Source organism: Limanda limanda, chromosome 11 (assembly GCF_963576545.1).
Source record: "Limanda limanda chromosome 11, fLimLim1.1, whole genome shotgun sequence".
NCBI lineage: Eukaryota > Metazoa > Chordata > Actinopteri > Pleuronectiformes > Pleuronectidae > Limanda > Limanda limanda.
In genome coordinates, this window is record NC_083646.1 from 11206804 (window position 1) to 11222129 (window position 15326).

The 15326-nt window shown below is 46.8% G+C and overlaps 2 protein-coding genes across 2 annotated transcripts in view; both read right to left on the reverse strand.

Moving 5' to 3' along the window:
• prkcg (protein kinase C, gamma) overlaps positions 1-5259 on the reverse strand; it is a 31393-nt gene extending 26134 nt beyond the window's left edge. The window contains exon 1 of the mRNA XM_061081543.1: positions 4940-5259. The gene's annotated coding sequence lies outside the window, so the exon portion shown is untranslated. The remainder of the gene's footprint in view (positions 1-4939) is intronic.
• Positions 5260-7769: 2510 nt separating this feature from the next.
• The window catches only part of LOC133014537 (glutamate receptor ionotropic, NMDA 2D), a 33840-nt gene continuing 26283 nt past the window's right edge, over positions 7770-15326 (reverse strand). Inside the window, exons 15-18 of the mRNA XM_061081802.1 lie at positions 11783-12018; positions 10388-10955; positions 9411-10279; positions 7770-8270 (exon numbers count right to left, since the gene is read on the reverse strand). Coding sequence (XP_060937785.1) covers positions 7770-8270; positions 9411-10279; positions 10388-10955; positions 11783-12018 — 2174 coding nt within the window. The remainder of the gene's footprint in view (positions 8271-9410; positions 10280-10387; positions 10956-11782; positions 12019-15326) is intronic.

Genomic DNA, 15326 nt, shown 5'->3' on the forward strand with positions numbered 1-15326 from the left:
ATCAATCTGCCGCACCTCAGCAGGGATGCACTCCTTCAATTCCCACAGAGCGTGCACGTGTGTGCACGTGAACGTCGTGGTAATGTATGTGTGTGTCCATGGAGTCGGAGCAGAAGTGGAGTGAGGACCGGAAGGACAGAGGGAGGGGGAAAAGATGAAGCAGGCGGAAGAAGACAGGAGTTCAACAGAGATAGATAACTCAGGTCAGGTTCAGATATTTATCAACAGACAAGTTCAGACCTTTTAGACTTTACAGTTTTAAGATGCAATCATCGTCCAGCGGCAATCAATAGATACGGAGTGTTTTTAATGCAGTGAAATGTGTAGTCCTGTATTTGACATCCATAAATAACGCTTACGGCACGATCGCTGGCATCAGGCCGCAGCCAGCTCTTAAGATAAATGACAGGAAGCAGAGCGAGTGATAGAAATCCCTCAGGGGAGATCAAGTTTAGATCAGTTTATCCCCTCCATCCTCCCACCATCGCCAATAGAGCGAAAAAAAACATAACACTGACCTCAGATCAGTGTTTGGGGACACCGTGATCCGACTGCCTGTAACTCAATCTTATTAGAGCGTTAAGTCATTACCGCATGTACACACAGAGGCCCCACAATGCAATTAGCCATTAGCCCATCACACTGACAAAGCATGGCTAATTAGCAGATCGCAGGCGCACAGGGAGCAGAACAAAACATATTTAATATCCCCATCAACACTCTTGCAGAATATCATGTGTCAGGTACTGTTTAGATATTTTTTTTTATGCTTGGCCGAGCATGATTTTTAAAGAACCGGGGTCGCATTTGTGAATGAATTTAAAACAGCCTTCGAGAGTCAGGTAGAAGACTTTCCACAAAGGTCAGCGAAAGTTAATCTCATATTCTTTATCTTTCTCTGTTAGATTTATCCTTCTACTACTTCTCCTAATAAATTAAATTCTCACCGTGAAGGCCAAAACAAACAAACCAAAACGAATAAAAAAGACTGGCTGTAATGCAAATCTCGCTCTACACGGGTCTTTGGACGACTTCCCAGGAAGCCGCACTGGGGACAGGTCTGTTTAAGATTCTGCTCTGATCAGCAGAAACACACCTGTTTGTTGTGTAGTAGAAAGCGAGCTGCCCGGGCGGCTCTGACGGGGCCGCGGCACGCTGGCTGAAGTTGAGAGTTGAGGCAGAGTGTTAGCTGTGTTGCTTTCTTTGAGGGTGAAAGAAGTGGATTATGTTCGGTCAGCTCCGACCACATCAAAGCGAAAAAGTCTGACAAGAGGCGAGAAACCTCCTGGAGAAATATGTGCGAGCAGCCAGGCACATGCACGAGCACGCACACACACACACACACACACACACACACACAAACACACACACAGCGAGAGTTATGTCTCCGTGACTTCAGAGGACATTGTGTTGACTTACATTCATTTGCTGGATACTTACCCTAACCTTAAAATATGTCCTAATGTCTTCACCTTAACAATCATTCAGATTACAGGGAGTTGTTTTTGTCCAATTGAAGAAGATACAAATCCCAATTTTATGAACAGATTCAGGTCTGCACAACATGAGATATACCTAGGACACACACACACACACACACACACACACACACACACACACACACACACACACACACACACACAGCCAGAGGAAGAGTTATGTCTCTCTGACTTCAGAGGACATCGCGTTGAACTGAATTAATTTACTGGAGATTTACTTCTTAGCTGTAACTACTACCTGCCTGAACCTAGACCTTGACCTTAACCTAACCTAAATCTAACCTTAGAACATGTCTTGATGTTTTCAGCTTGAAATGAATGATATATATTTACACACACACACACATGTTTGTGCTTTTGTGAGGACCCTCATTGACATAATGCTCTCCCTAGCCTGTTACTCTAACCTTATCTATCTTACCTAACCCTTAAATCAAGTCTTAACCCTCAAACAGCCCATTGAAAGAGTGAGGACCAGTCAAAATGTCTTCACTTTTCAAAATGTCCTCACTCTGTAGGGTCTTTGCTTAAAATTGTCCTGACGATATAAGCACACAAACACACACAAACACACGCACACACAATTTGGCAGAGTACTGCCTGTCAGAATGCCAAAGACACCACTCTCCATAAATTTACTTTGAAGGAGTTCTGACTGGGTAATAGCTTGTATGGAAAATACTGTCACAAAAAAAACACTTACTCAGACACACAGACACGCAGACAAACAAACACACACACAAACACAAAAACACAGACACACGGTCGCATCGTACGAACACAATCTCGAATCCCCTTATTTATAATTGCATTCTTGACACAAGAATTGGAAGGAGACACAGCACCACTGGCATTAATTAAAGAGAATCATATTTTATGAAGCAATTCTCAGGAAGTAAGTGCAGCACTGACCCTCCAGCCCCACCCCAGACAGACAATGTCAAATAAACTAACACATTTAAATTAGGGCATAGACCAGACCAGTCTGGGCTAGGAGCAACATCACCCTACTAGCAACCCGCCTTAGCAACCCGTAAGTAGGCCTGTGTGTTGGCGAGGTTACTAGAGCAGAACTGGGCCTTGTACAATACTGAAAACACACACACTCTGGTTTCTGTGGGTATATGTGCCCTGTCACTGTGGTAGGATAAGCTTTTCGTGGTGCAACATGCAAGCCCCAGACCTGGGGAGTACGATGTGTGGCACTCCTGTATTTCCTTGATATAATTCATGGCCGATTCAGCCAATGAGGACCCTGTTTGAATTTTTGGAGCACCACACATATTGCTTCACCGGTCATGGGGCAATAGAGAGAGAGAGGATGAGCTTGAGGCTGCACTGGGATTTCTTACAAACTCAGGTGCTCGACTCGCCTGGCGCACACTGCCCTAGGCTGGACTGGACTGTTTAATGCATACAGTCTGACCGAACAGTGGTTCCGATAAATCAAAGCAGATTAGGCGAACGAGGTAAATCAAAAAGAGGAGCAATTCAGCAAAGTAAAACAAATTGGATCTGACGACTCGAAACAGGAATTGATGGATCAGAACAGGCAGGACAGTGCTAAGCAGAATGCAGGACCATACAGCAAACTCAAGGGACAGATGGATCAAAACAAGCACAACAGTCTTTGTGGATGTACTAAATTCATCAAGTAACCAAATCTCTGAACCGAGTTTTCTACAAGAGACTCTGGAATTTCCAAAAATGAGAGTGTGTGCGTGTGTTTGTGACGGCACATGTGAGACTGTGTGGGATAATCAGACTACTTGAGGCAAAGCTTTAGATTGCAGCTTAGTGAGGGCTAGAGGAAGATGAGGATCATTGGCTGAGTGATCTACGCATTGTGTGTTGAATATCCATGCAAAGCAAACTGTGTTTTTTAGAAATAGCAGGAAAAGGATAACAGAGAATGGGCGAAAGAAAGCACCAGAGTCACACTGGACTTACATGTGATCAATGCACATGCAAATCACACACATGTCATGCATCCTCTCGACATGAAACACACACATTCATTATTAGTCATGTGCAGCATTGACACACTCTACTGCCTCGACTGGTTTCAGGCTTTCGGTGACATGAAGCTTTTGGGAGAACATGCAGGGCAGCACAAAGGGATGATTTAAAGATTAGGAGATCAGCATGATACAAACACTTCATCAGAGCCACTTCAAGCCAAACCAGTCCAGTCTAGCTCAGCATAGACAGCAGACAAGTCACCACCATGCTGCCCCTCGGCACTCTACCAAAGTCAGCTTTTAAATATTTCACCTCCCATTGATTAAGGTCAGGACTGAGCAGACAGGCGCATAGCAAATCTTTGACCAGTGCTTTGGGGGAAAGTGAAGGACATTATGCTATATTACCCAGCAGGCACCAGGTGGTGGCGGTGCAGAGGACACCATGGCAACGCCATGAAAATGTCATGGCAACACCATAGCAACTGTGGCCTCATTTGCTCGCTGGTGGTGTGGTGCAGCCCAGACTTGCTACAGTGGCGTGGTCGTCAGATACACACTTCAGTCACATCAGTAATAGTAACAATGTTCATTAATTATTTCATCAATCAATTAATTGATCATCATCATCAACAATCAGTCAAAAGGAGCAAGAACACAGTATCTACTGGTCTCTGTTTTTTGCTAAGTGATAGACAGAAGAATGAGCTGACTCAAAAAGAAAAGTGATCAAAGGGGGAAAAAAGCAAAGGCCAATGGATGTGTTGATCAGCATAGTGACGTTATCACCATGTGATTAAACTTTTAAAGAGGAGAGGTGGAGGATGTTCTTAGCTTTCTAATGAAATGAAAAAACAGGAGAAAGAACCGCAGAGGAGAAAGCAAAAGAGACAGCAGACTGTGTGAGAGAAACATACTGATGTGTGAAAGCAGCGAGTGTCACAAAAAAATGTTAGGTAGTACGAGAGGAGTGACAGACTGATAGCTATAGTAGATATAGATGAATAGAGTTTAGACTTTACTTGTCTTTTTTGTCACAGGCACTAATGTCTTCACAGTCATATAGGAGGAATCGAAATTCAAAAATGATTTCAGTGTCTAGAATCGCTACAAAGCTAAAACATTTAAAACTATTTCATCTAACACTTCCTCCAAATATACCAAACTTAACTAATATATATATATATACCTGTATGTATATATATGTATATATTTATTTGTACAGATATATTTCTTTATAGATAAATGATATAATTCAAATGATAATTGAATACAATAAAATATCTCATTTAAATCACAGTATAACATGGTACATTCTCAGAAACATAGTATATTTTAATATATTCTTTTTTCTCAGCATTAAATAAAATATTTAAAACAAAATAAGCCAGAGGGTTTTTTAAGAGTCACTTCTGTTCATGCAGTCACAGACTTAAGTATTAGCGCCTCAGTAGAAATCAATAATGCTCAATGACATACCAGGTTTAAGCCCTGTTGGTTGGTCAAAAAATGACTGTGTTCTACTACATGTGAAGCAGTTGAACAGTTGCCCTGGGTTCCACTGTCGGGTGCAGAGTCAAGCGAGCGCACTACCTCACTGAGAGGTGGCCGCCCTGGGTCCTAAGCATTTGCTACAGTCGAACTACACAACCCTCCTGCCACAAACCTTTGAGATTTCATTCAGCAAAACATGCAATGACGCTGGAGTTTTCCAAAAGATGGGTAACGGCAAAAGCATTTCTCAAAATAAACAGACAAAACGAAAACAAAGACAGATTGCTTTTAAAAAATTGCCCCGTACAGACCTAGAAAAAAGCAATGCATGTGCAGGTAATAAAAGTTACAGTCTGCTCTCACTGAAAGGCAAAGGAGTCCAAAGGGGAATTGAGAAGGTCGACTAACCCTTCGATCTGTGACAACATGCACAAACACAACGCACAGTCCCTCACATCGCAGGTCAACCCGCCCCCACCCCCACTCCTTCGAGCCTTTATCAACAGCATCCAAAAAGCTACAAAGTCTAAAAGTGGGTGTTCTTTTGCTACATCATGTCAAAGCTACATTCAACTACAATAAGAAGAGCTGGGCTGTGGCTGGTCTTAGTGTGAGGGATGAAGTGGATGTGTTGACCTTATGAAAATCCAGAGTGTGTGTGCGTCGCAATGTTTGCAACATTGGCACCGTTTATAAAGTAGATGGCTTTTGGCACAGCTCACAGAAGGTTCAGTGCTACAGTTCACCGCAACACGCAGCATTGCACATGCACGTTGGTCAGCCGGAGCCAGGTGCTGCAGACTTTAACTCATTATAACAATCACATCTGATCGAAATAGGTGAAATCTATATCTAGCTGTAAGAAAAAACATATATTATGTTGAGCATCTGACTCTGGCTGAAACAAATGATCTCATTTTTGAAAATAGAGGACAAACAGTTACAATGTCTCAGATGCAAACACAAGTGCCATCACATCCCTGTCACATTGAAGATGGGAATATTGCTCAAAGTCAAACAGTCATCTGAAAATCTTGATAACAGGAGTTATTACTGTCTGCCTTCAGTGAAGTCTCAGTTACTGCGTGTGCACCTAAAACCGGAACGTTAAAACATTCACAGTATATCGTTCAGTCTTATTCGCCGAAAGGAAATAGTCAAAGTACCAGATCGTTTCCTCAGCACAATTGTTTGTGGTACTGTGACTTGAACCTTGGTTACAGTGAATTACATTGTCTACATAATCTGGAACATAAATTAAGATTAACTAAATAGCTTTTCATGTACGAAAAATATGTTACCTGCAGATTGTGCAATTACAACTCGGGCCGTATGTTCTGAAAAATACAATGAGTAAATTGTGCTTCATATAATCCATCATCTACAAACTCTGCAAAGATGCAATATAGTAGTGTAATACAATAATATCCTAAGAGAGCTTTTGCAATGAACAATTGTCTCCACAGCTTATTTGAATATTATGCAGCCATCTAGTGCCAATTACAGATATTGCACCAATCATCCCCTTGATCCACTTACATGATGGTGAATTATGTGTGGCTCACATGTGGAAAGGAAAGATGGGGGCTTTATACTACGTAAACAAATTGCTTGAAAAACCAATCTTGCTTAAAAGCTCTTATGTGGAAATTTGGCACTGCTGTTGAATCATTCCCACTTCCAACACTAGCCACATCCAGCCTGCTCCTTATTAAAACACTAACACAGTGAGAGAAATATATTGATAGAATAAAAAAGAGGGGATGGGGAAAGAAGTCTGAGTAGGAAGAAAAGAAAAGACAGTCAAAGAAAACCTGCTACATGTCTTTTTTGTTCTTATTGTTATTTCTCTTCTCAAAGTTCAGTTTGTTGTTCAAATGCACGACAAGCTCCGACAGGGAGGAGAAGTGGTTCCTGTTCACTCTGACCGGTTAAAAGAGTTTCTAGTAAAACATGACATCACGTGGATGGTCCTGGGGTAGAGCTAGATGGGTCTGATGTTGTCATGAGGTCAAAGGGCAAATAAATAGCACTGTCCTCGCTGCCCAGTGAAAGGTTATCAGGCAGACTGAGGGCACGGGAGAGGTGACTGCATTGCTTTTTATATCAACTGATTTACCAAAGGGAAAAAGAGGGGGCAGTCTCTCCGACGCCCAGGAGCAGTCCACCAATCCAGTTCAAAAGCCAACAGCCAATGAGGACAGGGAGGCAGAGTCTATTGACCAAACAACTGGCATCTTCTGTGAGGGGGGGTGGGTCCATCCACATCCCACCGAGGTGTGTTCTCAAAGCCAGAGGGAGGGAGACGTTGTGAGCATTCATCTGATTGTGTGAGCGTGTGTGTGGGTTTGTGTGTACAAATATGACATCATTACTCACAGATTGGAGACTACTCTCATCCATAGTTGTGACTCGGGGAGGGGAGGAGAACCGAAGATGACATCACAAAGCTCAATTCTGAGCGGAGGACAAGTTCAGGGGCGGCTGTCCGCGGCGACGCAGCCTCACCTTCGCTCTCGTCATCGTGGGAACCGTCCAGGCGGACATAGCTCACCGTGGTGTGGCGTCTCACTGTCGCTCTCACCAGAACTTGTACGATGGAGCGGGTGGCGGTAGCGCTGCTCTCACACAAAGCAGTGTTAGCAATAGCACTACGGTCCAAATCAGTTCCCGCAGTGATGGCCGCTAATTGATCACCTATGGTCACCAAGGCAGCTGTGTCTCTTGTGTTATCCCTGGCGGCAGCTACCATGGCACCGCGGCTCTCACTAGCAGTGGTGCTCGCTCCCACGTCTCCCTCTCTCCTCTCCCCCTGTCATACCTCACTCTCCAGGCTGGAGAAATGGGCCGACCCTCGGCGGGAGCACAGGCTCTTGGCTTTGAGAGGCAGGTGGGGGGAGTAGAACCTCCGCGGCTGTGGCACCGAGCGCAGTCTCTGATATTGGAGTTTGGCACTGGCCGAAGCCTGAGCCTGTCCCTGGCCCCCCATCCCTACCCCGGCAGGTGGCGAGATGGGGGACGTGGAGGGCGGAGGCGGGATGGGCATCGGGAGGGAGGAGGGAGACATGGACGACTGCTGGGGGGGCGACGGTGAAGGCAGAGGCGGATGGTCTGTGGGCTGTGTGCTGAGGCTGAGGTTAGATTGGCTGCCGGATTTGGACTGGTCTGGTTTGGGAGGCAGAGGCTTGGGGCGAGAGACTCCGCTGAAGCTGTGGCAGTGGGGGAGCAGCTCTTCCTGGCTATGGGAAAGGGTTGTGGCCCCTCGTTTGGAGTGGGAGGTGTGTGAGCGACTGTGGGGATGTGGGTAAGGATGGGGCTGGGGATAAAGGTTACAGGAACACATGGTGGGTCGTCCCGCTTCTTCCCCTCTGTCCCTAGATCTCCCCTTGCTCTTCCTTCCTCCACTCTTCCATTTTTTCTCTCCCTTCACAGGGATCTTATCCATTGACCAGTATCGTCTGGGAGGAGGAAAGGACGTTGGGGGTGGCGGCCACTGTGAGCTTGACCCCCCGAGCCCTCCCTCTGATCCCCAACCTGCACCTGGCCCTGAACCCCAGAAATCCCCACCATACCATCCCTCTGCCCGAGTTCCTATTAGGGAATCATCTCGACTGTTGATACTGCCCCCTTTCTCTCTGGAGGGGTAGGTGCCAAAGAACCAGCCTCCTCCACCTATTCCTCCTATTCCACTAGTTGCCGCTGCGTTTCCCTCCCAATATCTTTCAAAGCGACCAAACTCCCCTGACGAGCGTTCATCTGAGTAACTGTCCTCGGCCCTGGCTCTGTCTCTCTCCGACTCGGACACCACCCCCCTACCTGCTCTCCTTCTCCTTTCCTCACGCTCCCTCAGTCTCTCCCTCTCCTCCTCATCCTCGTCATTTTCGACATCGCCGTCCTCAGAGTCCCACTCTTGGAAGGATAGCCCTTCTCTTGTCGGTGCTTTCTCTTTTTCATAATGCATCAACAAAGGACGCCGCTCGCCAACTCGACCGCTACCGTCTCTCTCCATTCCTCCACTTCTTCTCCGCTTTGACGATGGAAGTAGCGGATGGAGGGATGTGGGGGGAGTACTAGAGTTATCTCCTCTTCCATTCACCCAAAATTTGACTGATGCAGGGAGTTTGTTAAGGTTAGGATAGCGCTTGCTTGGGGTTCGATGTCTGGATTGGGAGCGTGAGGATTTGGGATGCCTGTCCCTGCTTCTCCCACTGTCTTCCTCTTCCCTGTCATTGCCCTCATCTCCTCCCTCTCTCCTACCTCTGTCTCTCTCTCCTTCCCAGGAATCTCTCCCTTTCTCCCCAAATGTGCTCCTATACTGAGCAGAGAAGGAGGAGTAGTCTTGAATTTCTCCTTCCCTTCCTTCTGCCTCTCCTTCCCGCTCTGCCTCTCCATCTCCCTCCTCTGGCTCAGATCGTTTCCCCCCAGTTGATTTCCTCCTTTTCTCTGTCTTCAGTGCCTTCTTTTTCTTCTTTTTCACCTTTCGCCGCTTCCTTTCTCTCTCTCGCTCTCTTTCCCTTTCTTCCCTCTTTTTCCTCTTTTTGTTCTTTTTCTTCTTCTTCTTCTCTTTCTCCTTCTCTTTCCTCCTTTTCTTTTCCCTTTTTTGCCTCTCAGAATCAACGCCCGCTCCACTCCTCTCTCTTTCACTCCAGCTTGCCCACCACTCTTGGAGTTGAGATAGTTGACTCCCCCCTCTCTCTCTTTCTCTCTCTCTGTCACCCCAGGATGTTCGTGGTTTTCTGGGGGGTATGGGTGGTGGCAGGCGCCCGTGGCTGAAGGAACGAGGCCGGATGATTGAGCGTTCTCTGTCCCTCCCCCTGCCGAGGAGGAGGCTTGACTCTTCTGTCAGCTCCTCATCGTCATCATCATCCTCTCCATCTATTCCTCCAGTCCTGTCTCGTGTGCTCCTGGAGGAGCTGTAAGAGTAGGTGGGAGAGGTGGAGCGAGAAGATGAAGCAGATGAAGATGTGGATGTGGATGAAGTGGTCGACGAAGACGTCGAGGACGTATAGTGCAAGGACGCAGATGGAGAAGGAGGTGTATAGGAGGGGCTGAGGGGTACTGGCACTGGAAGTGAGAGCGGGGGAGAGAGCGGGCGTGCCCTTCTCCCTCCTCCCTCCCTCACTTCATCTCGTGCTGCTCCCCTCCGCCCCAGGGGCAGAATGTTCTCATACAGTGGCCCTCCAGGCTCTTTGGCCTTTTTGGGTCTGCGTTTCCTCCAGAAGGATGAGGGGAGAGGGGGAGAGGGGTGTGGCAGTGGGGGTGTAGGAGGCAGAGGGGCCTGACTCTTAGGAGGCACTCTGGGAGTGCCCAGAGCTTTAACGGCCCCTTTCCCCTGACCTCCGCTGCCACCTCCCACCACCCTCTTCCCCACCCCATGGTCCATGCCCTTTTCTGAGTAGAAAGCCACAGTGGCTGGAGGTGGCTGGGGGTGGCCCCTGGGCATAGTCTTGGGGGTCTGGGACCCTGCCTGCTGCTCCATGCAGGGCCCCAGTCCCTCAGGGTCAATGGGACCATAGTATCTCTTATAACCATCGAGTCCCCCAGCACCTCCAGCACTTGGAGCCCAGTTGGGTGGGACTTTCTGAGCAAAGGGTCCCATGTCAGTGACGGGCCACCTCACAGCCATAGGGTTGGTAGCTGGAGCCGTTTTCGGCAGTCTCCAGCGATCCACCACAGCCAGTCTGCGATCTGGCCGAGGCAGAAAGGTGGTGCAAGGGAGGGGTGCGCCAGCAATGGGTGTATTGGAGGGGCCCAGTGCTGTCCCAGAATGCATCATGGTGGGAGGTGAGCCTGGTAGAGGTGTTTTGTAGACAGTCTGTGGTTGCTGCTGTTGCGGTGGTTGCTGCTGTTGCACCATTGCAATAACCGGGTTGGTCATAGACGTTGAGACAACATGTGGCTGGGATGGAACTGTCACCATTGCCGTATGGTGATGAGTGGGCAAAGATTTTGCTCCACCTGGTGCTGTTTCATCCTCAAAGCTGCAACAGCTATACATGCCCTGAGAAGAAGAAGAAGCGCAGAAAACATAAATTAAATAACTCTACATAAAATAAGACCTGATTTACTAAGTAAAATGAAATGTAGTAAACAGTATTTTCTGAATAAATTCAATGCTTTGGGGAAAATTGTGCAGAAATAAAATGGCGAAAGTTTGACAACATAAATGTGTATTGTGTACAGATGAAAATATGCCACACACGTACAAAATACATTTTATTGAATGTACACAAGTGATGGAGAAAGGGAGAGAGAAATAGGGAAGTGGATGAAAAAATAAATCATAAAACAGCAACACAATTTAGTTCCAGTTTTCCAAAGAAATGCAAGATTGTTATTTTACAAATAAATAGCCATTTCTATTTATATCACTGCTGTGTATTGTTTGGTTCATGAAAACACATACATAAATGCATAAATCATAACCACAGTGAGGAAATGGGATAAATGATCAGTACGGCTACAATAATCACATGCATACGGTGTGGGCTGTTTCTCTCAAGGTCACTGTCAAAGGAACAGGATATCCAGGGTGTGAGCAGAATTGAATTTCAATTAATCTGGCGAATTGACTGAGTGGAATTGAATTGACCCCAGACTCACACTTTCAAACACTCACACACGGGTAATAGATAAGGGCACACACAGGCATGAAAGACACGTGGTTACACAAGTGTGTGAATGTAATCCACAGCATTATGGGTTTACGATGATCTTGCCTGTTGTAGTGCAGCCCTCTTTACAGGGAAACTTGCCACAAAAAAAGGTTGTAATTTAAGATATTTAGTGCAGAAAAAACACCACACACAGAGAACAAAAAACACCTACCCTGCTAATTGCAAGGAGAAAGTCCAATTTGCCGGAACTGGTGGCCATGCAGTGGCGCAGCTTCCAGTAGACCAAGTGTTCCCAGGCAAACACCAGCAGACTCAGGCCCATGGCCACCAGCAGCATGTAGAAGACCCCGGCCATGTTGTCAATATCCAGTTTACTGCTCATCACCTCAATTTTGTCATTATGGCAAATACCAGAGAGCCAGAGGCGCTCCAGCATCTCAATCTCATCTGGAAAGGGAACGGAAATGAATGAGGTTAGAAGAGGGTACAATTAAAGAGGCCTTTCAAAGAGAGAGAGAGGGAGAAATGGAGGGAGCAGAGTAGACGAGCAGGACTGAAGTGCACTAGGGGGAAAAAAATAGGAAAAGACAAGACAAAGGGGTTAAGAGATGAGAGAAGGGATCATGTTGGATAGACGAATTAAGGCTGGGAGGCTTGGGGTTATTTCGAGATTGTACAGAAAAACAGACACGGAGAGAGAGACAGAGATAGCTAGATACGACAGGGATAATAAGCGGTAAAGTACAGGTACACAGTATTTTCTGGTGTTTGCCCATTATCCAAGGTGTCTCCTCAAGTCCAGAGGTCAGTAAAAACAAAAAGAAATGCAGTGTCCAAAGTAACAAAGAGGAAGGACACTGAGATACAGAGGGAGAGAGTCCAAAACAATGACTAGCACTGAGAAGTAAAATGGCACCGACAACCTAATCTCAACATTGTAACCCCGAGTAAATGAGGAGAGGAGGAGAGAGGGAGACCAGGAGCGACAGTGAGAGGGCCGGCCGGAACGAGAGCGGGAGAGAAGTAATAAGAGAGTTGGGAAGAATATTTTATAAGGGGACTTTTATAAAGAGAGGGAGGGAGAGGTATTCTTTCTCTGTCCACGAGCGCATCAAGGGAAATGATACAGACAGAGAGACAGACGGAGTTAGAGGTAGCGGGAACAAGGGAAGCCGAGATGGAGGAAGAGAGGCTGAGATTGTGTCATTATGACAAACAGAGGGAACACTCCTCGGCTTGAGGATAAGAGGAGAGGAAAAAGAGGGAGAAGTGTGAAGAGAGAGTGAGCACCGATAGGGCGGGACAGAGACAGAGGCAGAGGAGAAGATCATAATCATTTAATTGTGCTGGAGGGATGGTCAGAATCTCCATCAAGGTGGTAAGCTCTCGGGGATTCAAGATTCCCATCTGTTAACCTACCAGGAACCAGGCAAGACCACTTTAACGCAGAACTCTGCCTTTTCATTTATGATCTCACCGGCCTGACGGAGCCACACTGGCCCGCTAAACGTTTGATTGGATGTGGCAGCTGCCGGTGTAACCATAGTGATGGACAGCCAGAAGATGCGGCGCATGATTCACGATGGAATTAAAGAGGCGTATTCTTCAGCAGGACTCGTAATGAGAGCTTTCTGTTACACTAATAGAAAAGGCAGGATGAGCAGCGCCGCAATAACCAGGTCTGAAGGTTGCATTTTACTGCATATTACAGTCTCTCTGAACTAGTCAAGTCAAACGGGTGGAGCAGAGTTTAAATGCTGACAAGTCGCACATCCACCTGCAACGCTGCGAAAACTTAAGCCTTCTCATTCGTGCCGTCATTAGCCGTTGCTCGTGTAGCTAAGATGAAGCCGACTCACTCATCTGTGGGATGTGGCTAATGCGTCTCCTGTAGAACATCATTAGCCAATCAGCCGTGGCCTCCAGCTCGAGCGGCAGATGGACACAGAGCTGCCGCGGTCCACAGGCAGGATACAGGTAACAAGTCCCTGTCTCACATTCCGAGACACAAAGGTCTGTTTTTTAACTTTAGAGCAGAGCCCAACTGAGTAGGATTTATCGGTGTCGTTGACCTTCAGTCGCAGCGATGTGTCCGAACAGGAGCCTGATGTGAAAATGGCGAGTGCCCTAGTGAAGGGTGCAGATAAACAGGTAGTCTCGTGTCTGCCCTCCACTTCACAAGTCCCAGCCAAATCCTTTTCTGTAAGCTCTAAGTCTCATCTCCTGGCTTTTCCTGCCATTTGACTTTCCGTGATTCATCTTGTGCGTCTTCGTCTCCCTCTTTTTTACAATCTGACTCTCGGCTCGCTGCGCCTAATTCTTCCCTCCCTCAGACCTTTGTGATGGCAGTTGTCTCTACCTCTCAGTCGCAGCCAGCTCAGGCCTGCCAAAGCTGACAGGTGTGTCAAATCCACACTCCACCTCTGTCGTTCCTGGCAGGTCAGGTCAGGTAGAGTTGGCACACTGCAAACGCAAAGCTGGCACGCACCACAAAGACTTTATTTAATAAAAGAAACGCTATTTGCGTGCTTTCACTTTTGCAGTGTGCCAAATGTGGCACGACGCCAGACATGTCCAGAGACGCCCGAGGTCCACAGTTGTTGAGCAGTAAACCACGACCCGTCCAATCCGCGGCTTTTACCACAACATGACAAACCTCTCGGCATTCACTGCAAGATTTCAGAAAAAAAAGAAAAAGCCAAGAGCTGCAAACCAAGCCTCTTACCATTCTTTTTTTTTTTTTTGCATCTGCTCACTGAATAATATATTCTCGGTATCAAAATCCTGATGCTATGCAAAAAAAAATAGAGGTGGATCTGATAAGAAGAAAAAAAAGAGGAATCTTGCTGCTCTGGAGTTCTTCCCTTTATCAGGAAGCAAGTTGTAGTGAGATCAATGGACCATCTATTAAAGCCCTGGTATGAATCACCAGAGGCTACAGCGAGCAGAACAATACACTCACAGGGTTGACAAAGCAGCGGCGCACTCCTCTAGTGTCCCTCTATCCTCTAATGCAGTTGTAAAGTGATATGACTCAACACAGCATGGCACAATAATGATGTAACACTGTGACATGATTTAGCCCAGCTGAAGGTGTGATGCTGAGTCCTTGAGCCGCGGGGGTGATTGTTGAGAGGGCACGCTGAATGTGAGCGCCCCCCACCCCCCACCCCACACTCCCTCCCTCCACTCCCTCCCTCTACATCCAAACAAACTAATCCTCTTCCTTAGTAATCCACTCCAATAATGCCTACCTATAACCAGAACCCCCATTCTCCGCCACCCTGTAACCAGATCCATGCGGCTTACACAGCTGATGTTTGAGCTTTTGCTGCTCAAGGACAAGGGCACGCACCAAGAATTTAAACAAACAACAACAGACACGGTCATGGCTGTCTGGGCTCCTCGTTTTTTCCTCCACACACAGACACACATCCCTCTTTCAGCTCCAGACGTCAGTCTCGTTTAATAGATCTTGGCACCAAATTGGCATTATCAGTGTGTAAGCAGCTAAAGTGTCTGCACGCCAGAAACAGCTAGAGGACTTTGTCCGCCACGCCATAAGCAGAGCTGATTTAAAACATGAGGATAAGCCAAACGAGCAGCAACCGATTGAGACAATAAATGCGTGTGGCGGACTGTGTGAAATGACAATCGAGCATTTGTGTAGTGGCAGCTATTGCTAAAAACAGAATCTCTCTGTAAAACACAAGAGAAACGTCCTCCCGAGGATTAATCCAAGGCACAAGGCTGTG